At 34.2% G+C, this 23708-nt stretch overlaps 1 protein-coding gene across 2 annotated transcripts in view; it reads left to right on the top strand.

Moving 5' to 3' along the window:
• ntrk3b (neurotrophic tyrosine kinase, receptor, type 3b) overlaps positions 1-23708 on the top strand; it is a 147857-nt gene that overhangs the window by 99603 nt on the left and 24546 nt on the right. For both annotated transcript variants that reach the window (XM_051115276.1, XM_051115275.1), the window contains exon 12: positions 14542-14730. In XM_051115276.1, the coding sequence (XP_050971233.1) occupies positions 14542-14730 (189 nt within the window). The remainder of the gene's footprint in view (positions 1-14541; positions 14731-23708) is intronic.

Genomic DNA, 23708 nt, shown 5'->3' with positions numbered 1-23708 from the left:
AGCTGAATAAATAAGCTTTCCATTGATGTATGTTCTTTTGGATAGGACATATTTGGATATTTGGCTAAGATTTGAAAATCTAGAATCTGAGGGTGCAAAAATATCAAAATCACCTTTAGAGTTGTTCAAATGAAGTTCTTAGCAATGTATATTACCAATCCAAAATTAAGTTTTGATATATTTACTGTAGGTAATTGACACAATATCTTCATGGAACATGATCTTTACTTAATATCCTAATGATTTTTAAAAAAAATTGAAAAAAAAAAAAAAATCATCAAAAAATTCATCAAAAAATTGATCATTCTGACCCATACCATGTATTTTTGGCTATTATACCTGTGCTACTTAAGATTAATTAGAGGATCTTTTTTTCACCATTTCATATTTTACTATTCTGTTAAAAAAAAAAAAACATTAATACCCATTTAAAACTCATTAATTTTAAAGCATTATTATGCAGTTCTAATGACAGCGTAAATGCATTAGTGCAAATTCTAATTGCAGCATACATGCTTCTGAAAACAATGTTATGGCCACATTGTAAGATTAAAATTTTGTGTAATAAATTCTATGTTGAATCAAAATACACCGATCAGGCATAACATTATGACAACTGACAGGTGAAGTGAATAACACTGTTTATCTCTTCATCACGGCACCTGTTAGTGGGTGGGATATATTAGGCAGCAAGTGAACATTTCGTCCTTAGAGTTGATGTGTTACAAGCAGGAAATAGGCAAGTGTTAGGATTTGAGCGAGTTTGACAAGGGCCAAATTGTGATGGCTAGATGACTGGGTCAGAGCATCTCCAAAACTGCAGCTCTTGTGGGGTGTTCCCAATCTGCAGTTGGCAGTATCTATCAAAAGTGGTTCAAGGAAGGAACAGTGGTGAACAGGGTCATAGGCGGCTCCAAGGCTCATTGATGCACGTAGGGAGCGAAGGCCGGCGAAAGCGCAACAGTGGGCATGTGAGCATCAGAACTGGACCACGGAGCAATGGAAGAAGGTGGCCTGGTCTGATGAATCAAGTTTTCTCTTACATCATGTGGATGGCTTACTTGGGAAACACATGGTACCAGGATGCACTATGCGAAGAAGGCAAACCGACAGAGGCAGTGTGATGCTTTGGGAAACCTTGGGTCCTGTCATCCATTTGGACGCTACTTTGACCATGTTGCAGACCATGTACACCATGTACAAACGGTATTACCTGGTGGCTGTCACCTCTTTTAGCGGGATAATGTGCCCTGCCACAAAGCAAAAATGGTTCAGGAATAGTTTGAGGAGCACAACAATGAGTTTGAGGTTTTGGCCTCCAAATTCCAATTGAGCATCTGTGGGATGTACTGAACAAACAAGTCTGATCCATGGAGGCCCCACCTCGCAACTTACAAGACTTAAAGGATCTGCTGCTAACATCTTGGTGCCACAGCACACTTTCAGGGGTCTAGTGGAGTCCATGCCATGATGGGGCACAGGGCTCTACAGTGCAACCATTTCAGTCGCATTTGCAAAGTGTAGAGAGAGTGTAAATAAGAGATTGATTGTGCAGTGTAGAGATCTTCAATGATTATAATGGAACTTTGTGAGATTGCGATGAACTAAGATGAGTGACAGCTTTTAATTATTTTTAAGGGAGTCTGTAAATGAGGTATTGATTTAATACAGCTGTTAAACAAGAAGTTAATATTTAGTGACTTACATTGTCTGACTATAACACTATTGCCTGATTTTGCTCTATTTCATCATCAAAAACAGTTTGAAACAAGTCACAACTGAGCTGCTGCACATCTCCATTCAAACACAGCAGTGTTTTGTTTATGAATGAAGGTACGTTTTTAAACGAATCTAGTGAGTCAGTGATTAAATTTCCCATTCATGAAGACAGTCACTTGCTTAATTCTTGAATGAATCAGCCGTTCAAACGAATCAAATGAACAAATGATACAGTGATAAAATCAGTGACTTGCTGCCACCTACTGGCAGTTTTAGTTTCATTTATAAGCATCTCTTCAGTTATTTAAATCATTTATTATTTCTATTCAAAATTGTATTTTTAAAACATTAATCTCAACATTCAGTTTATGAATTTGATTGCATTCATGCCACCTCTGAGCCTCATTAAGCATCTGTAAACACACCTACAAACAACTTTTGTGTTCTTCTGTACCACCTCTGTAGTACAAATTAATTTTGTTAAAGGGGTCATCAGCGAGCTCTGCTCGCCCCACCCCTCTCCTCTGTGGAGTGGCGAGCCTGTTTACTTTAGCCGCATTTAGCCTTTAATAACTAGCACGTTATTAGGCAAGGCGATCGCAAAGATTTATAAAAAAACCCTTATACTCACTTCTGCTGTTAGTAAAGCTGGATCACGAATGATTTGCGCGAACATAGACAGATATTTGTAGATTGGGACAATTCCCTTTACAAACAAACGTAATCCAGTGCATCTTCAGCGGCTCAGATGTCACTGAAGATGATGACCACTATGTTCATTATTACATCCAGCAACACAACACCTCAGTCACTCAATCGGAGATATTCTTTTCTAATTTACATCCCTGCATCGAAACAATGGAGGTCAGACTGTGATAGCTGATTTAGGCGGGTCTGAGGTAAGATACTCATGTCATTCAACTATCGTGGGAGCGGCCTCTGTTGGTGTGACTCCACACAGGCATCTGGGAACGGCTCGATTTAAAAAAGAGGATATTATTTTTACAGATTAATTAAAAACCACTGCATGGATTTTTATCATTATAGGGTAGATGTGTACATGCACTGCCAACACACATTAATGTTCAAACAACATGAAAAAGTGAACTTTGCATCCGATGACCCCTTTAAGGAGTGAAATATCACCTCCCAATGGGAAGGCAAATTTTTGTTCAGACTTTTTTGATTATTGATTAGAAGGTGCTCCTGAAATTTTGACTGTACTACTTAATTTTTTTAGGTGTTCATAATGTTATGCCTGATTGGTGTATTCATTTCCAAAGCTACTTATATAAACACACACACATATATATATATATATATATATATATATAATCAAATTCTCACTCAATATGTGAGTGTGGACTGCTTATCATGTGTCACATTATTATTTTAGCAACACACACTCAAACTCAACCACGAGTGTCTTAATTAATAAATTAGAAATGTTATTTGTGTGCCATGACCGTGAAGAGGGTTGCTACCTATGTACAGCACTTCAAATTAGTCATTTATGAGGTTCCATGACGTTAGTATGCTGTCTTAGAAGGTAACAGCCTAATTAGACAACAGAGAACAAGAATGCTCACTAGGGTTTGGAAAAGAGCTGTCTTACTGCTGCAATAAGAGAGACATGTCAAGAGCTCTTCTCAACGGAAGTGATATATTCAGGTGATTATATACAGTACATTGGTGTTTTCTAATTGGCAGGATTTAATGGACGTCGTTGTCCTTTCAATCATCAGTTTGAAATTTACTTCAAAGATAATGGTAATCATATACGTCAATCATATGTATTACTTGTCCCGTTTGGTCTTCACTTGGAGTGACAATCTAATTATCCCCTCTGGGACATGGGCTTTCTGGAAATCACTTAGAGAAAAACCATAAATCATATTGCATCCTCAAGAAGTTGATGAATCAGACCCGTGTTGGTTAGTGTTTGCAGAACGGCTGCAACTTTAAGTGGCACAAAAAGCTACCCACTTATGTCAATCACAGGCATTAGCAGAGCGTCTTTCTGAGGACTAATACAGCAATCACAGATGGACAAGCATGAGATACGGATATTCCTTTTGATTCGCACATAACAAAACTACTTCAAGGGCAGCATCGGAAAATCAAAAAAGGGTTGGAACTTCAAAAACGTTGCTATCGTTCAGCAACACACTGATTGCTGGAGGATATTCTGCCTCGTGTAAGAAATAAACTGAAAGGGTTATGGACAGAATTTATTGAAAACCTAACAAGAGCTGTTTGCTTTCTCTCAAACAGTGATAAGCCTCAGGCAGCATTCAGTGCTGCAAAGCCCCCTCATCGAGTATTTATATGACATCTGAAAGAGCAGGAATTAAGAAAACACTGTGTGAATGCTTGATAACTGTAGAAATGATTTAAATGCATCGGATGCTCTCCCTTTGGCTAAAGCAGAGCATTGAAGTTTGTCATTAGTGCTGTTTAGAATAGAAGTGCCACTTTGCATTAAAGTGTTATTCTTAAAGAGGTCATATTGTGAAAAATATATATACTTTTTCGTGATGCTCCGAAACTAAGCAGTTTGATCTACCAATTAATTAGTAAACTTGCCTATGCAAGAAACCTTGACTAACATTTTCAAGGGCATTTATTCCCAAAATCAAAAGAAGAATGGAGAAAAAATGATAAGATATATAAAATTGTGCTAAAAGCATGCATGCATACATACATACATAAATACATAAATAAATAATTGTAATATTGTATTAAAAGAGAAGTCCACTTCCAGAACAAGAATTTACAGATAATTACTCACCCCCTTGTCATCCAGGATGTTCATGTCTTTCTTTCATCAGTTGTAAAGAAATTATGTTTTTTGAGGAAAATATTTCAGCATTTTTCTCCATATAATGGACTGATATGGTGCACCGAGCTTGAACTTCCAAAATGCAGTTTAAATGCAGCTTCAAACAATCCCAAATGCGGTTGTAAACAATCCCAGCCGAGGAAGAAAGGTCTTATCTAGCGAAATAATACAATTTATATACTTTTTAATGCCAAACGCTCGTCTTATCTTACTCTGCCTGGACTGTTTTGTTCCGGTTCATGACAGTTAGGGTATGTTGAAAAACTCCCATCTCACGTTCTCCCTCAACTTCAAAATCATCCTATATTGCTGTTTTACCTTTTTTTGTTAAGGGTGTTTGATCTTCTTTGCATGTTCACTTTGCAAAGACTGGGTCGGTACTTCTGCAGTGATGTAGGATGATTTTAAAATGATTTTTTTAAGTTGAGGGAGAAAATACGATTGGAGTTTTTCCACATACCCTAACTGTCTTGAACCAGAATACACAGAGTTCAGGGAGAGCAAGACAAGACGAGCGTTTGAGTTTAAACGTATTTAAATTGTTTTTTTGTTGTTGTTTTTTTTACATGAAAATAACTGATCGTTTTGCTAGATAAGACCCTTCTTCCTCGGCTGGGATCGTTTACAACTGCATTGGGATTGTTTGAAGCCACATTTAAACTGCATTTTGGAAGTTTAAACTTGGGGCACCATATCAGTCCATTATATGGAGAAAAATCCTGAAATGTTTTTCCTCAAAAAACATAATTTCTTTACGACTGAAGAAAGTAAGACACAAACATTTTGGTTGACAAGGGGGTGAGTACATTATCTGTAAATTTTTGTTCCGGAAGTTCCTTTAAGGGAGAAGTTTTAAGATAATGTACTCACCCCCTTGTCATCCAAAATGTTTGTCTTTCTTTAGTTGATAAGAAATTATGTTTCTTGAGGAAAACATTTCAGGAATTATCTCCATAAAGTGGACTTCAATGGTGTCACCACTGAAGTTTGAACTTCCAAAATGTAGTTTAAATGCAGCTTCAAATGGCTCTAAACGATCCCAGCAGAGGATGAAGGGTCTTATCTAGCGAAACATTTGGTCATTTTCGATACAAATTGACAATTTATATACTTTTTAAACTCAAATGCTTGTTTTGTCTCATCTCTGTGATGCGCGTGTGTAGTCTGTGTAATCCGGGTCAATACAGTTAGGGTATGTCGAAAAGCTCCCGACTCGTTTTCTTCTTCAACATCAAAATTGTCCTACATTGCTGTTTTATCATTTTTTTGTAAATGACGTTTGATATTCTTCACGTTCACTTTGTAAACACTGGATCGGTACTTCTGCAGCGATGTACGACGATTTTGAAGTTGGGGAAGAAACAAGATGGGAGGAACTGTATTGACCATACTGAACCGAAAAAAAAACATGCAGAATTTATGCAGACATAGACAAGACAAGTGTTTAAAAGGTATATAAATTGTCAATTTGTTTAGAAAATGATCGTCCGATCGTTTTGCTAGATAAGACCCTTTATCCTCGGCTGGGATCGTTTACAGCCATTTGAAGCTTCATTTAAACTGCATTTTGGAAGTCCATTATATGGAGATAGTTCCTGAATGTTTTCATCAAGAAACATAATTTCTTATCAACTGAAGAAAGAACGACATGAACATCTTGGATGACAAGGGAGTGAGTAAATTATCTGTCAATTTTTGTTCTGGAAGTGAACTTCTTCAAATAAATACATAAATAATAAAAATAAATAAAACGGATGCCCTCATTATTCTAATGCATTTGGATGTTTTACATTTGAGTTTTTTGTATGTGACATTATTCTTAATGGTGATTCTCATTAATGTTTTTAATCAGCATAAAAGGTCCTCAGGGGGGAAAAATAAATGAAATGCTTTAAAACATTTACTTCTCCCATAATTCTCCAACATCTGCAACTACTAGTCAACGACCTTTGGTAATTCACTATAAATATCTACATGAATCTAAATAAAATATTTCTCATATTTACCTTTGATGAGTAAAATGAGTGTTGACAGGGGAATCCCTGCATTCTAGACAGTGTAACAGGGTCACAGACACAACGTGAAAACAGAAATGCTTTTATTTTTAACAAGTGTTGAATTATTAAATTAAGTGTTTTGCACTTCCCTCGTTCTGTTCTCAATTTGAGCTTGTTTGTTCCTGTGTGCTTGTCGCTTTGTTCTTGTGATGGGATTAACACGGCTGCGTTATGATTTAAGAGCTGCAAAGTATATTCCAAGGGCCCCTACATGTGTGTTTGTGTGTGTGTGTGTGCTTCGTTTGGCTTTAATGAACCTCTTGGACTACCCGGGGAATTCTATCTAGAATTAACTGGAGAGCTAAAAAGAAATGCTGATTTGATACATGTTACATAACCATCTGCGGCACGACTTGTGGAGAATCAGACAATAATTACATTCTTGCCTCCAGCACTGTGTCTGATTGAGCCCATTATGCTAACCCAGATTTTGGGTGACAGCGGCTCACCTCTGTGATTATCTGTACTGCACATTTAAGATTAGCTGGTGTGTATTTCAGCTTTCTGTTTGCAGATGTATTTCCTAGACTCCTCGAGTTGTGATTGAACCCACGCTGGTGCTTTGGTCTGGGAAGCTTCAGGAGATTGTAATCGTCTGTGGTTATTGATGTGATTTCCTTCCCTTCAGGCCTTATAGAACCAAACCTGGCACCCTGCATTCATTTGTCTATAAATTCATTTGGATTCACGTGAAGACATACAAACAATCTACAAAAACATGCACATCTTCTAACATTTATCACAGTGGGAACTTTACAATCAAGCATTGTTTTCAGAAGAATATTGTCTGGAATATTCCCCACGTTAATACACCATGAGGAATGAAATATCTATTTTGGGTTTTTTTTTGTAAAATATGGAAACTTGCACACTTTTCATCACCAATATGCAAGCAGAAATTGGTTAAATAATTATATTGTCATAAATATAATCAAATATCTATTTTTTTATATTTCTTTAATTTTTTTTTTTTTTTTACAAAATGCATTTTACAAACCATTGACAGAGATGGCAAAATGTTCATTTAGGATAATGTATTTGCTTTAAACCCTTGTTGTAATCAGCTATTGGCTGTCTTGACCTCATTATTGACTGGTGGTTGTGTTCTTGACTAATTGAATAACCTGTATGGGATTGGTTGAAATAAAAAAGGCTTTGTTTTATTGCCAGGTGCTGTCATCAGACAGTTTTTATAGAAGTTTACATTGATTACCATAATAGCTAACAATAAACCGCACACTCAAGTTAATGCAACCCATAAAACTGAGATTGATTATTGATCAGTCTTAACCATTAACAAAATGCATGGTTATGTCTGGAATGCAGTTTGTATACTGCACAGTATACACTGTATAATGCTGTCTATTTATAGTATGTGAAACAATACATGTTGTACATGTATATTTCAGACAGTAGTATGCTGTGAGTCAATAAGGACATGTTGAAAAATGGTTTCCAAATGTAAAATAAAATAAAATAACATTTTTTTTTAATTAAATTAAAATAAAATAAAATTTTAATTAAATTAAAAAAAAAAAGATAAAATATAAAATAACATAAAATAAAATAAAAATAAAAAAGTTAATTGCAACTTTTTATCTCAGTTTTTTAATGTTAGATAAATGTAGAATTTAGGGGATATAAACTCTTAATTCTGAGAATAAAGTCAGAATTGCAAGACATAAACTCGCAATTCTGAGAGAAAAAAGCCAGAATTGTGAGATATAAACCCACAATTCTGAGGAAAAAAAATGAGATTTGCAAGAAATTAAAATTTAGAATATTGAGACAAACTCAAAATTGTAAGATGTAAACTCACAATTCTGAGAAAAAAAGAGAGAGCTGAGATAAAAACTTAAAATTGCCAGAAATATAGTCAGAATTACCTTCTGTTTTTTTACACAATTTTTTTATTTTTTATTTTTTTATTTTGAAGTTGCAATTACTTTTTTTTTTTTTTACACAATTAATTTTGTTTATTTATTTTTATTGCAGGACTCAAAGTTCTAAGAAATAATGTCGGAATTCCGAGATAAAAACTAGCAATTGCCAGAAATAAATTCAGAATTCCACAATATAAACGAGATATATAAAAAGTTGCAATTACCGTTTTTTTTACAATTTATTTTATGTTTATTTATTTTTATTGTGAAATGTAAACTCAAAATTGTGAGATGTAAACTTGGAAAGAAAAAAAATAGAATTCTGAGTTTATATTTCAGAATTCTGACTCTTTTTTTCCAGAATTGCAAAAAAGAAATAAGAAAAAAAGTCATAATTGTAAGATTACTTTTTTATTATTTTTATTTTGTGGTAGGAACGAGTTTTCATAGATATCCATAAAACCTTAAACAGTTCGCATCGTCAGATCATTTGCAGCAATTACACTGAATACGTTTGAAACATTTAGTCCACATGCAGCTTGTAGCCTCCGTTCATTTGATTACAGTGTGAAGTGCTGCGCTAGCACTAAACAGTCCAAATCTATTTTCTCTGCGTCTGGGCCTGCCGCTGTGGGTTTTGAATGTGGCTCGGTGAACAGAGTTTTCTTTGCACTGTTGGATCAGTGAAGTCATGGGGCCACGCAGTAGCCTGATCGATAGAGGTCTTACTGTCAGTATCTGAATGATCACATATTTCTGTGCGCTCCCTGCGACTCTGTAATAAAAGGTAAATATTTAATGGCCCCTGCTCAATCGTGGCCCACCACCGACTGCCCAGGATGATGCAACGTTATCAATTTTGATCACACCTCCCTCTGTTTAAATGGTGGGAGTCTGACTGATGAAAGAGGCTCTTTATTTTTTCATTGCACTTCAGTACAGGAGAATGTGTGCTGGTGTAGACTAGGAATCAAGCTGGGGCAATGCTTGTAGTGCTTGGTTAGCTTTTCTAATGTACATTGTGAATTACACATGTTGAGTTATAGTTTTTACTTGTCAAGTTGTCCGCTACAATTCTGTTTTAGTCTGTTCAATACAGTTGCAGAATGTTCTTGACTATTGAGTTTATGGTTATAATAAAAGGACAAATTATAATTTTCTTGATGAAATTCATGCTGAAAAGTAACTATAATCTAATCGCAATTACCACTTACAATAACAAGAAGAATAACAAGAATGGTAAATAAAAAATAAAATAAAATAAAATAAAATAAAATAAAATATAAAAAAAATAAATAAATAAAATTAAATAAAAATAAAATTAAATTAATTACAGAAAGAAAAAAAAAGAAAGAAAGAAAATAAGAAAGAAATGCAACATCCTTGAGTGTAAATGTGCTAAATTGTTGTAAAAATGATGTCATAAAAGTCTTAAAAAGCTCTTAAAATATGCACAATTTTCTTAATGCAAGAAATAAATATTTATTTTATTTTTTATATAAATATAATATTTTTTATATTTTATATAAATTTATACAAATTTTATTTTTCAGGCCAAAATTACCTGGCATTTTTTGAGATTCAGCCCATTAATGTCAGTGGCTAAAGACAAAATAACTGTGTATCATGCATTCTGTATTTATTTACAAAACACTGCTACAAACACGTCTGGGTCATATTTAACACCAAAATCAAAGAAAAGGATAAATTATAATTTTCTTGATGAAATTCATACTGAAAAGTAACTATAATCTAATCAGAATTACCATTTGGAATAACAAGAATAATAAGAGTGGTAAATAAAATAAAATAAAATAAAATAAAATAAAATAATTTTTACAAAAAGAAAGAAAGAAAGAAAATGCAACATCCTTGAGTGTAAATTGTTATGTAATTGTAAATTGTTATGAAAATGATGTCATAAAAGTACTTAAAATATGCACAATTTTCTTAATGCAAGAAATAAATAGATTTATTTATTTACAAAAGAACCATGTATCATGCATTTAGTATTTATTTACAAAACGCTGCTACAAACGTGTCTGGGTCATATTTAACACCAAAATCAAAGAAAAAGATCAATTATAATTTTCTTGATAAAATTCATGCTGAAAAGTAAGTATAATCTAATCACAATTACCCCTTACAGTAAGAGTAATAACAATGGTAAATAAAATAAAATAATTACAGAAAGAAAGAAAGAAAGAAAGAAAGAAAGAAAGAAAGAAGGAAATAATGAAAGAAAGAAATGCAACATCCTTGAGTGTAAATGTGCTAAATTTTTTTGAAAATGGTGTCATTAAGTCTTAAAAAGCTCTTAAAATATGCACAATTTTCTTAATGCAAGAAATAAATATTTATTTTATTTTTTATATAAATATAATATTTTTTATATTTTATATAAATTTATACAAATTTTATTTTTCAGGCCAAAATTACCTGGCATTTTTTGAGATTCAGCCCATTAATGTCAGTGGCTAAAGACAAAATAACTGTGTATCATGCATTCTGTATTTATTTACAAAACACTGCTACAAACACGTCTGGGTCATATTTAACACCAAAATCAAAGAAAAGGATAAATTATAATTTTCTTGATGAAATTCATACTGAAAAGTAACTATAATCTAATCAGAATTACCATTTGGAATAACAAGAATAATAAGAGTGGTAAATAAAATAAAATAAAATAAAATAAAATAAAATAATTTTTACAAAAAGAAAGAAAGAAAGAAAATGCAACATCCTTGAGTGTAAATTGTTATGTAATTGTAAATTGTTATGAAAATGATGTCATAAAAGTACTTAAAATATGCACAATTTTCTTAATGCAAGAAATAAATAGATTTATTTATTTACAAAAGAACCATGTATCATGCATTTAGTATTTATTTACAAAACGCTGCTACAAACGTGTCTGGGTCATATTTAACACCAAAATCAAAGAAAAAGATCAATTATAATTTTCTTGATAAAATTCATGCTGAAAAGTAACTATAATCTAATCACAATTACCCCTTACAGTAAGAGTAATAACAATGGTAAATAAAATAAAATAATTACAGAAAGAAAAAAAGAAAGAAAGAAAGAAAGAAAGAAAGAAGGAAATAAAGAAAGAAAGAAATGCAACATCCTTGAGTGTAAATGTGCTAAATTTTTTTGAAAATGGTGTCATTAAGTCTTAAAAAGCTCTTAAAATATGCACAATTTTCTTAATGCAAGAAATACATATTTAAATAGATTTATTTATTTATTTTTCAGGACAAAATTACCTGGCATTTTTTGAGACTCAGCCCATTAACATCAGTGGCTAAAGACAAAATAAGCTTGTATCATGCATTCAGTAAGTTAAGCATTCTTGTAGAATAAAATATGCTGCTGCTTTTCTCCCGAAGCTTTTTATACAATCGTAAACAAAATAAATGATCGGCCCAATGGAGGAGTCATAAATTTTCTATAGCCTGCTTTGTGAAGGATCATCAATAACGGTGGTCTGTATCCCTCAGAGTGAGATTTGACTGGAAACACCAAGAGTTACACTCAAATGTTTAATATTGAACTCTCAGATTTACTCTGTGCCAACAAGCATCATTTCTCACTAGGACCCTAAATGTCAAACTCAAAAGACGTGTGGTTCTGTTCATGAGGTGTGTTTACTTTTACCTACGTGTTCTGTCACCACATGAGCTACACCAGTTTAGAGAATTGCAAAACCTCATCTGTTTGACATTCATGTACGTATATGTTTAAGACAATTAGTAGATGTTCTTATCCAGAATACATAAAACTGTTGTGGTCAAAGATGCAATTTAAAAACATAGGAGTACTAAAGCTAAGGCCTCTTAAATTCAACATGCAATGCAAATAAAGAAACCATGTCACTTTCAGTCTGGTGTTTGAGTCTTGCCTGTGGCTCTGCTGTTATGGCAAGACTTCACACACCTTGCACCTAGGGTTGTGTTTGCGGGGGTTACACCTAGCAAGTCTGGGCAATGCTCCATAACCCTGAGACAGTCAAGGTGAGAAAACATTTTCAGGTCTCTTCAGCTGCTACTGACACAAGAGTTGGTGAGATTTATTGATTCGATGAAAAACTATTATTTCTGACGTTAGCCTTCGAAATTCACAGGATGTGACAAACTCACCTAGTGAGCTGCCTACATAGACAGTGTTTGAAGGCATAATGGGCACAAAGATTTAAAGAGATAGTTCACCCAGAAATTCAAATTCTGTCGTGAATTACTTACCCTCATATCATTCCAAACCTGTAAGACCTTCGTTCATCTTTGAAACACAAATTAAGATATTTTGGATGAAATCCAAGAGCTTTCTGACCCTGCATGGACATCAATGAAAAAAGTCAGAATTGCAAGGTATAAAATCATAATATTGAGAAAAACTCAAAACTGCAAAATGTAAACTCAGAATTTGATAAAATAGTCCATGTGACATCAGTGGTTCAACCGTAATGTTATGAAGCTACGAGAATACTTTTTCTGCTCAAAGAAAACAAAAATAATGACATCATTCAGCATTTTCGTACCTTCATAACATTAGGGTTGAACCACTGATGTCACAAGGACTATTTAAACGTTATCCTTACTACCTTTCTGGGCGTTGAACGTGTCAGTTGAATTGCTGTCTACGCAGGGTCAGAAAGCTCTTGGATTTCATCGGAAATAACAATTTTCATTTTCAATTTGTATGACAGAATTTTCGCTTTTGGGTGAGCTATGAACGCTGTTTTAAAAAAAATCATTTAATGAAATTATTATTTTATAACATTTTGTCTATTATCTCTGAATATATCTTGCCAAAATTCACTTGTTTAGTGCAGAAAAATAGTGATTTATTGCAGAAAGTACTGTGTCTTTCGTTTATGTTAAGAACGTGCTGCGGAGGTGCTTTCTCTTAACACCACAAAAACAGTTAATCTATCAAAAGAACCACATAACATTTAATAAAGGTGTATTGATGCACATTCCCTGCCAGTCCTGTGTAAAATGAGAAAACATCATGAGCATGTGTTAACCCAGGGATCCACTTTCCTGCAGAGTTTAGCTACAAACTTTAATCAAACACACCTGAACAGGCTAATCAAGGTCTTCAGGATCACTAGAAAGTTACTGGCAGGTGAGTTTGATCAAGGTTGGAGCTAAACTCTACAGGAATATGGACCTCGAGGGCCACAGACCTTATTTCAGGCATCTAAACAAAAACCCATTCAAAAAGCCCACTGACTTAGGAATGATAGAACTGGAAGTCTTGTTTCTGAATTAGGTTTTAGGACTCAAGCACTATGTAGACAGCAAGGCAGCTCACTAGGTTTAGGAACAGAGCTATAGAGATTTTCATTAGAAAATCTGGGTATTCAGATAAATGGGATTTGTTTTCACATTAGGATAACAGAAGTTCACATCAAACATAATTGACAAGAGCTCAGCTTGGAAGGAATTCAGTGAAATAATGCTCATTGGGTGGGTTTACAGATATCTGTCCAAGTTTGGACTATTACAAACAGGTTTTAGACATCTGAGCAGACAGCATTTGGTACTTCAGTCCCTCTGTGTTGATGATTTGCTTGGTTGGCCATGTTTAAACGTTTCCCTTGAGTGTGCTTGTGAACAAATGACTGTTTTGAAGAGAGTCCTGTTTTGAGGTGGGCTTGTTGAAAATTATATGTTTACCAGCAGTTACACCCTCCTTCCTTCCCAATTCTCCAATTCAGCTCAGTGGCTCTCCCTCAGGATGATTTTAAACCACTGTCAATTTCACAATGAATAAATAAGTAAACTTGTTAAAACGGTTTTAGACGTCTTTGTAGTTTAGTGAAGGTTTTATGTTGCTAAATGAGCTGACGGTTGTTAAGTCATCCTGGTGTTTAAAGTGTAATGTCTCATTTGGCTCTTTACAAAGATGTTAATCAGTGTCTGATTTGGATCAAAGCCATGCTATGGTAGAAAATCTTTGTTTTTTCAATGCTTCCAAATAACATACATTCTGTTTGTGTGTTTATCATTACTTTGTGCTTGCTTTACAGGCCCAGTGGCAGTCATTAGTGGTGAGGAAGACTCCGCGAGCCCTCTTCATCATGTCAACCATGGTATCGTCACACCTTGCTCTCTAGACGCGGGACCTGACGCCGTCGTAATTGGCATGAGTCGCATTCCTGTTATCGAGAACCCGCAGTACTTTCGACATGGACACAACTGCAACAAGCCGACCACTTGTGAGTACACGTCTCACTGTTTGATGCTGGGATCCATTTCAATGTGCTTGGTTAAAAAAATACAATTAAAAGTCAAAGTGAAATCTAATTTGACCCTGTTTACGCTAGCATTCAAAACAACCACATTTGGAGAAAGCGAAACTAAACCTCTTTTTCTTTTTGTCTTATTGCGCTTAAAACGTCAAATACGCACAAATTTATGTTAAAATCAAGTTACAAAAACAGTCGGTTTCATCTAGGAAGGTAAACAGCTGGGAAAGAAATCGCATGTTTATATTAGATCTGCAAATAAGAACAAGGTCATCATAAACTTAAATCCAAATGCGTTATCTAGGGCTCTATGATTTCTGCGATGCAGTCATAAAAACGGAATTTACAGTTTAATGCAGAATGTCACAGAACTGATCAAAGTTTGGACTAATTAATCAAAAGTGGGTGATTACACTGCAAATATTAAGCCGCAAAAAGACTAATTAAATATTAATCCTGCATGTTCTGCGTGTCTCCCAGTCTGAATGAATGAATGAACTGCACAGAGGTTCAGTTTACTACTGTACTGAAGCGTGCTTGACGATCGGGGTGATTACTATTATTATACTATTATTTTATTTTACTATTATATTACTATTATTTAGTAGAATATACATGATACTACTACTTTTAAAGAAAATAATAAAACTTTATTTTTTAAGATAAAAACATACAATATTTATTCCATGTTTAAATTTTAATAGCAAAAAATAAAATGTGTTTAATTTTAATTAATTTAATTAGAAATTAAATCAGTGTTATATGCCTTCATTTAATAACCATAAAAATGTAAATGCACAATAGAATTTCTGAGGGGAGAAAACGTTTCATAAGACTATTGTAAGAATAAATCCAAGTTGTTTTTATGCATTCAAATAATTAGACATACTAAAACAATAACAATAAAACAAGGTGAGAAAAGAATAAAATTTCATTGAGCTCTAAATATGTGTGTTAAACTTTTAATAAATTGATGTTAAATAGTGTAAGTTTCATGATTTTAATTAATTAAACATGCTTTTTGATTAATAAAATTAAATTTAACCATTAAAAAGGAGTCCAGAAAAATTAAAATGGAAAAAACGGAATTTGGGAAAAAATTAAATGGAATTTGGGAAAAAATAAAACTGATTTCGTAGGGTAGCCAGGTAGTTATCTTGGAAATAAGCCACATACCAAAATATTGTGACCTTTTATGCCTTTATTTAAATAGGACAGTGTAAGTAAGGCAGGAAGCAAAGTGGGAGAGAGTGAAGGGGGTGGGATCGGGAAAGGTCCACGAGTCGGGATTCGAACTCGGAACACCCGCAGCTCAAACGCGCCATTTGTCGGCACGCTAACCATGAGGCCTTTGGCGCCGACCTGTGCCTGCATTCTTGAATAACTCCATAAGCTGGATTGTTTTATGAGCTGAGCCCACACAACAACCACAAAGACGTTTAAAAAGTGTTGCTTATAATAAGTGGACATGGCAACCCTTCAAGAGTGCGCTCTGCCAAGCAACCCTCTAAACATAAACAAAACATGACGGCTCTGTCGATGATGGTTTAATTAAAATCTCTAAACATAATGAGTCTTTGGTCACTGTAATATTACTCTGGTCAAAAATAGCCAAACTGTTGCTATGGTTACCATGGTGTCAATCATCGCTATTTTAAAAGTGAGTTCCGTTCAGTACATAGACAAAACTAATTTAAGTAAACGGAAGTAAAATGTTTATGCGTACCATTTTAATTTGACTTTTTAGCTAGTCTTGGTGGTGCTTCTAAGGAAAATTCTAATGGATTTTACAGATTAAAAAAGTAAAATACGTCCTTATGGCCACATATTTCAGAATTATTATTTTTTTAATAGAGATGGAAATAATTCCTTTGTTTATGAAAGGTTGACCTATTACCTAGCCCGCAGTATCCTCATTATATAGAGCAGTATATGGGTCACTATGAAGATGTGTGTACATGCACAATAGTGTTAAAAATAGATGACTTTTGAATACCCGTAGCTTGCACTTATTGCAGAGTCCATGGGAACAAATGCCAACTCCATTGTTTGTATAAATGCCAGGGATGCTCCTGTTAAGATTTATAAGATCATTTATACATTTATATGCTATTTTTGGGGTCCGTTGTGAGTGAAGATTTCCAAATGACTTTTCTGGAGCAAATGGTGTCTTAGTTTAGACCTTTAATGTAATTAACTGGAACAAATATACTTGTGACTTTACATAAGTGTTTTTGTTAGCCAAGTTTAGAAGCTAAAAGGGACCCTGAATGATTTATTGCACATGCTATGGTATATACGGGGGCCGCAGATTTGCACACATCAACACACACAGTCTATTTATATTCCAGGCACAAAACAGTGGTCTATTCACAGGGTGAACTGACGGCTATGAAAAGGAATCCAAAGGCAGAGGACAATCACATTTTGCCCTCATGAATAAATTAACTCTTTATGCATAATGGATGGCATAAAATCTTTATGGCTGTAGATACATAACCATCATGGTGTGCCCATTTCTGATGAGTGTGTGTGATATTTAAATGACAGTTAGCTGCTTAAGAGAGGGTATATTTTTACTTCTCAGGCTCTGGGCTACTAGAAAGCACTTTATGTGCAACCTGTAGTAAGCTGAATCATTTATATAAAGATACCCCTTATAAAAATGGTCCAAGGTTCAGCTCATGATTTTTTAATAGACAGAGCATAAACTAGTAGAGCGAAGAGTGTGGGATGGGTATCAGACCAGTTTTATCCTGTTAACAGTTTAGATTTGTAGAAATCTAATCACAGTCCAAACCCATAAAGAGTATGATATTCAAACTTTAGAGGATGTGCATTACAGGGCAGATCTTACAAAACTGGCCTAGAAGCATGTCATATTTTACTCCCAAAATCAAAATGAAGAAATAATATGTAGAGCATAAATAAGATGAAGCCTATTTTTAGGACTTGTGAATTTTTCAGTGTGATATTTATCACATTATCATTATAACAGGGTTTCTGCAGGTCTTAAGAAGTCCTTAAATCAGAGCGGAAAGCCTTAAATTAATAAATATCTTCCTCATTATTTTTGTTCATTTTCCAGTTCAAATGTCTACACAACCCTAAATTAAAATTCATTTACTTTTGAAGGAATCAGAAGATATTAATTCATTTTCCGAGAATCTGAACAAAATTAAGTTTGCTCTTGAAACAAGAACAAATCTTCCAGGCGAATTAAGTAGATTTTTCTGCCTCCATTGGCAGATATACATTTTTTTGAAATTGAGATTTTTACATAATCTGAAGGCTGAATAAATAAGCTTTCCACTGATGTATCGTTTTAGGATAGGACAATATTTGGCCGAGATACAAGTATTTGAAAATCTAGAATCTGACAGTGGAAAAAAAAAAAATCAAAATATTGAGAAAATCGGCTGTAAAGTTGTCCAGATTTCACAAAATATCTTCATGGAACATGATCTTTACTTAATGTCCTAATGATTTTTGGCATAAAGGAAAATCTATCATTTTGACCCATACAATGTATTGTTGGCTATTACTACAGATATACTCATGCTACTTAAGACTGCTTTTGTGGTCCAGGGTCACGAAGAAAATGTATCTTGATTTAAGAATGTTACATTGGAAAAGATATTTACATTGGAAAATAAGACAAAAATATGGATGAAGAACAATCACTTTTTGCAGTATGATTACAAGTAAAAGTTATTTCCATATTCTACTTTTTGGGAGCAGAGATATTAAGCTTTTGTTTTTGTGAAATGAATTTACCTTTATAAAAGCTGCAGAAACTATGTATAACACTGTCATTATTGTATTTGTAATAGCGGAAATGATATGTTTATTATTTTAAAGGGGTCATCGGATGCAAAGTTCACTTTTACATGTTGTTTGAACATTAATGTGTGTTGGTAGTGTATGTACAAATCTACCCTATAATGATAAAAATCCATTCAGTGGTGCATGGAGCAGGGATGTAAATTAGACAAGAATTGAGCGATTGAGGTGTTGTGTTGCTGGATGTAATAATGAACATAGTGGTCATCATTTACTCCCGACATCTGAGCCACTGAAGATGCAGTGGATTACGTTTGTTTGTGAAGGGAATGCGCCTCCCGATTTACATATATCCCTCTATGTTCGCACGAATCATTTCACGTGTTCCAGCTCCACTTACAGCAGAAGTGAGTATAAGGTTTTTTTTTTGTTATTTTTTTTAATAAATCTTTCGATTACCTTTCCTAATAACGTGCTAGTTAGCAAGTTTAGCGGCTAAACGTGGCTAAATGCTGCTAAAGTAAACAGGCTCGTCACTCCACAGAGAGAAAAGGGGGGCGGGGCGAGCAGAGCTCATTAACATTTAAAGCAACCTCGACCAGAACAGGATGATTTTTGCAGAGCTAATTTTGGCAAGGTAAAAAGGGTGTTGTTTTACACTACCATTAAGAATTTTTATCCAAAGTATATTATAGAGTTTTCATTAAGACCCTAAAGAATCATATCAACTTGTGGAAAATGGGCATCTGATGACCCCTTTAAAATATTTAAATATATTTAAATTTTATTTACACAAAGTAATACATTATACTGCAATTTTTTTGTACTGCAGTTTATAAAAAATATGCATTATTGCATATCTTTATATGCATATAATACTGAAAATAATGGGAACTTAAAAGTAAAACCTGCATTATGGTCATTTGTGGGACAATGTCAAAATGCAAGAAAAAAATAGGCTTAATTCTCCATGCTAAATATGAAATATGCTACATTTCCCTATAAGCGTTTGATTTCTACAGCAATTTTGACAAATAAAAAACTAACTTTGATTACGGTTTTATCTGTAGACTGCTGCAGTAGGTGTATTTGAAAGGAAGCTGTTGCACGGTTTCAAGTAAAGCGAGTCCCTTGAGCCATGACATGCTGACTTTTCAGGAATCCATAAGATGACTGACTCACACAAGCTATTCTGCAATTACAATGGAGTTGTGCTGCATTTACTTTCCTTTTCAACCCAAGATGTGATCATGCCTGAACTACTCTGCGTCTCAGTCGGGGGGTTAACACCAGCTAACTAACACCAACTGGAGTTTTGCTTTACCTAGTTCCAAGAATAAACCCCTAGCTTCTCATTTTCATGTGGTGACAAATCGCTGACTTTGCAACGTCTGTGTCACAGATCTGTATTAGGAGAACAATGGCCTTACTTGTTAAAGACACTCCTTCACTTTGCTTTTTGCCATATAGATCACAAAACATTGGATTATTTTAACAGAACACATTTATTTCAGAAGAGCAAGGGAAATTATGATTTCCGTGAGATGGCCTTTTAATTTATTAAATTATTAATCATGAAATATTTGCTGCTGGGATTGCTGGCATAAGTCATGGGAAATACAGCAGCTGGATCACATGCAATAGACTGAAGATCATTATTCAGGTAGCTAGCAGTATTCCTAGAGGAAGTGAGTGCACTAGCATGTACAATGAGCTCCGGTGAGTACAAAGGCTATAAATATAAGATCCTGACTGTGCATTGCAAATAGGGATGATTTTGAGCAGTGCTGCGTCTGGCACATTTATCAGATTGTCAGATTATGTCCCTCCAGTAAAACAAAATATCATAAATGATACATAAAAAAATGCAAAAAATAAAATAAATAAAATAAATAATGTATTTATTTAGCTTATTTATTTATTTATTGCTCAGAAGACTACTGCTATTTTCATTCATGTTTATAAGAACGATTATAAATAATTTAGACACAAATCACCATATTAGAATGATTTCTGAAGGACACTGAGTGGACACTGAGTGACACTGAAAACTGGAGTAATGATGCTGAAAATTCAGCTTTGCATCAAAGAAATAAATTACATTTTAAAATATATTTGGATAGACAACAGGTATTTTAAATTCTAAAATATTTAAAAAATATTGCTCTTATCAGATGCCTGTGTCACTTACATAATAATATTTAAAAACATATTAGGCTACATAGCTATAGCTTAATGCATTCAAGAAAATGTCATGTGCAATTACATACGAATCAAAAAACAATGACTTTCCATTTTAAAGATAACAGTTGAGCAGAGCAATATCCGTTAATTTCTCTCACTTCATCAGATTAGTGACAATGACTGCTGATATTTTTATCGAGCAGTGACCGTGTTTTGCGTCCTGTTCACATTGAACTGCTCGGGACGTTTAGATAAGATACGTCCGTGCTGATGTCTCCTGTGTACACCTTCATTGTTCTGGACACAATTACTTCGATTGCATTGTTTCAAGGTAACATTTGATGACAAGCTGAATTTATCAGGCTTGAGAGTGAAAAGACAAAGGCATGCGCTCAGAAAAAGGGCATTGTAAATGAATGCAGGCCAGGTTTAATGGAGCTCTGAACGTGCACACCTGCACAAAGATCCTGATGCAGTCCGTCTATTGTTACTGCTCATAATTGGACTACCGTCTCATCAAACCATCTCAATGAAGGTGGACACTGACACAAACCAGGTACTTGATAACTGATCAGCCGTGTTTGTGAATAGGTTTGGGAAAATCATTTTCTGAAAAAGGCAAGCATGATTACTTTTGGAGCATTATATTTTTTACTTATACGTTCCCCTTCTTTAAATTTCAGTTCAAATCATTTCAATTGTGATTTGCATTTTATTTATATATGTTGTTTTCTAGTTAAAAATTAAATATATAGCATTTGTGAATTCCAGCTCATTTTAATTATAGTGTTTTAAATTCAAATATTCATTATTTATTTTTTCATTACACTTAATACATTTATTTCAGTTCATTTTAAATATACTTTCCTAAATTCAAATTTGCATTTTTCATTTCTAGTCAAAAACAACAAATTACATTTATGAATTTCTTTACATTTCACATTACATTGTGATTTTCTTTACATTTTAGTTCAGTTTAATTATACTTAATTATACTTTCCTTTTCTAGTTGAATATTACAGTGACTACATTTACAATTTTCTTTGAATTTCAGTTTATTTTAATGATACTTTCTTAAATTTAAATTGGTATTTTTTATTTCTAGTTGAAAACTACAGTCAATTTCTTTACATTCAGTTCAGTTTAATTACACTTTCTGTAAAATAAATTTGCATTTTTTTTTATTTATACATTCTTTTTTTTCTTATTGTATTTATGCATTTCTTTGTATTCATTTAATTTTAATTCAACTTCTTTAAATCCAAATTTGCATTTTATTTATACATCCCTTTTCTAGTTGAAAATGCTATTATATTTGTGATTTTTTTAAGAATTTCAGTTTATTAACATTTTTAATTTTAATTCTACTTCCTTAAGATGCAGAAAATTGGTGGTTGATCTTTTTTCCCCCCCTCAATTCAAATTCAGGAACTGAATTATAATTCAAAAGGCATTCAATTCAGTTTTGAATAGTACACAACCCAGTTCTTAATTGGTTAACCTCTTTACCAGGACATGCCAAATTGTGGAATATGTAAATGTGGGCAGTCATATATCTTCATGGCTATAACAGCACATTGATGCTTTTAAAATAAGCTTATTTTGCATTTTAAATGAATGGTCTGCAGGAATTCCTTTTAAATGAGAAATCTTGATTGCTTCAGTATGAATGAACAGCATTATTTTTAATGATAGATTTTCGCTGCCTGCAAACACACCTGCCTATGAGCTTTCCTAATTTCAGCCTTCAGGAGCTGAAACATGTGAGGAATAAATAAACGACGGTGAGTCTCGGGATAGTGCCCTTCTATTTCAGAGTCTTTCCACAAACGGATTGTGGTAAATAGACAGCGGGGGGAGCCGGGCTTTACCGGTTGGGTGGGAAGCTGAAGGTTAAGTTAACCCATCCCAGACTCCTACGGCAGGTGCACATGTAATTGTTCACTCAGAGGACGGGACAAACCCAGTGGACCACTTAATGGAAGAACAAGTGAATATAAATGAGGTTTTGGGGACGGAAGGTGCTCCAGACTTGACCTGATCCTGCTTCAATCTGCCAGAGCCCTGCTGCTTGAGTCTCTGAGCATCAATAATGATAGTAGCACTTGATACTGGATGTTTGTCAGTGGCTCAAGTGTCTGTGATCAGTAAGATTTGTTGCCTTTATGGCAAGGTGCCATATTGAATATAATCTCGTTTAAAGCGGTTTTATTGACAGTTTCTTTACTTTTACAAAACACATACTGGTTTCAAGTTAAAGGAACACTCCACTTTTTTTGAAAATAGGCTCATTGTCCAACTCCTCTAGAGTTAAACAGTTGAGTTTTCAAATCCATTCAGCCGATCTCCGGGTCTGGCGGTAGCACTTTTAGCATATCTTAGCATGGATCATTGAAACAGATTAGACCGATAGCATCTCGCTCAAAAATGACTATATATAATAACGATATTTTTCCTATTTAAAGGGGTCATCAGATGCAAAGTTCACTTTTACATATCGTTTGAGCATTAATGGATGTTGGCAGTGTATGTACAAATGTAGCCTATAATGATAAAAATCCATGCAGTGGTTTTTAATTAATCTGTAAAAAATAATAATCGAGCCATTCTCAGATGCCTGTCGGTGTGGCGTCACACCAACAGAGGCCGCTCCCACGATAGTTGATTGACATGAGCGTTTTACCTCAGACCCGCCTTACATCAGCTGTAACCTCCATTGTTTCGATGCCGGAGCAGGGATGTAAGTTAGACAAGAATATCTCCGATTGAGCGATTGAGGTGTTGTGTTGCTGGATGTAATAATGAACATAGTGGTCGTCATTTACTCCCAACATCTGAGCCGTTGAAGATGCAGTAGATTACGTTTGTTTGTGAAGGGAATGTGCCTCCCGATCTTCATAAATGCGTCTATGTTCGCGCGAATCATTCGTGATCCAGCTTCACCTACAGCAGAAGTGAGTATAAGGTTTTGTTTTTTTTTT

This window comes from Labeo rohita, chromosome 7, assembly GCF_022985175.1.
Source record: "Labeo rohita strain BAU-BD-2019 chromosome 7, IGBB_LRoh.1.0, whole genome shotgun sequence".
NCBI lineage: Eukaryota > Metazoa > Chordata > Actinopteri > Cypriniformes > Cyprinidae > Labeo > Labeo rohita.
Note: the sequence above shows the minus strand (reverse complement) of the source record. Positions and strands in the feature narration are given on the sequence as shown.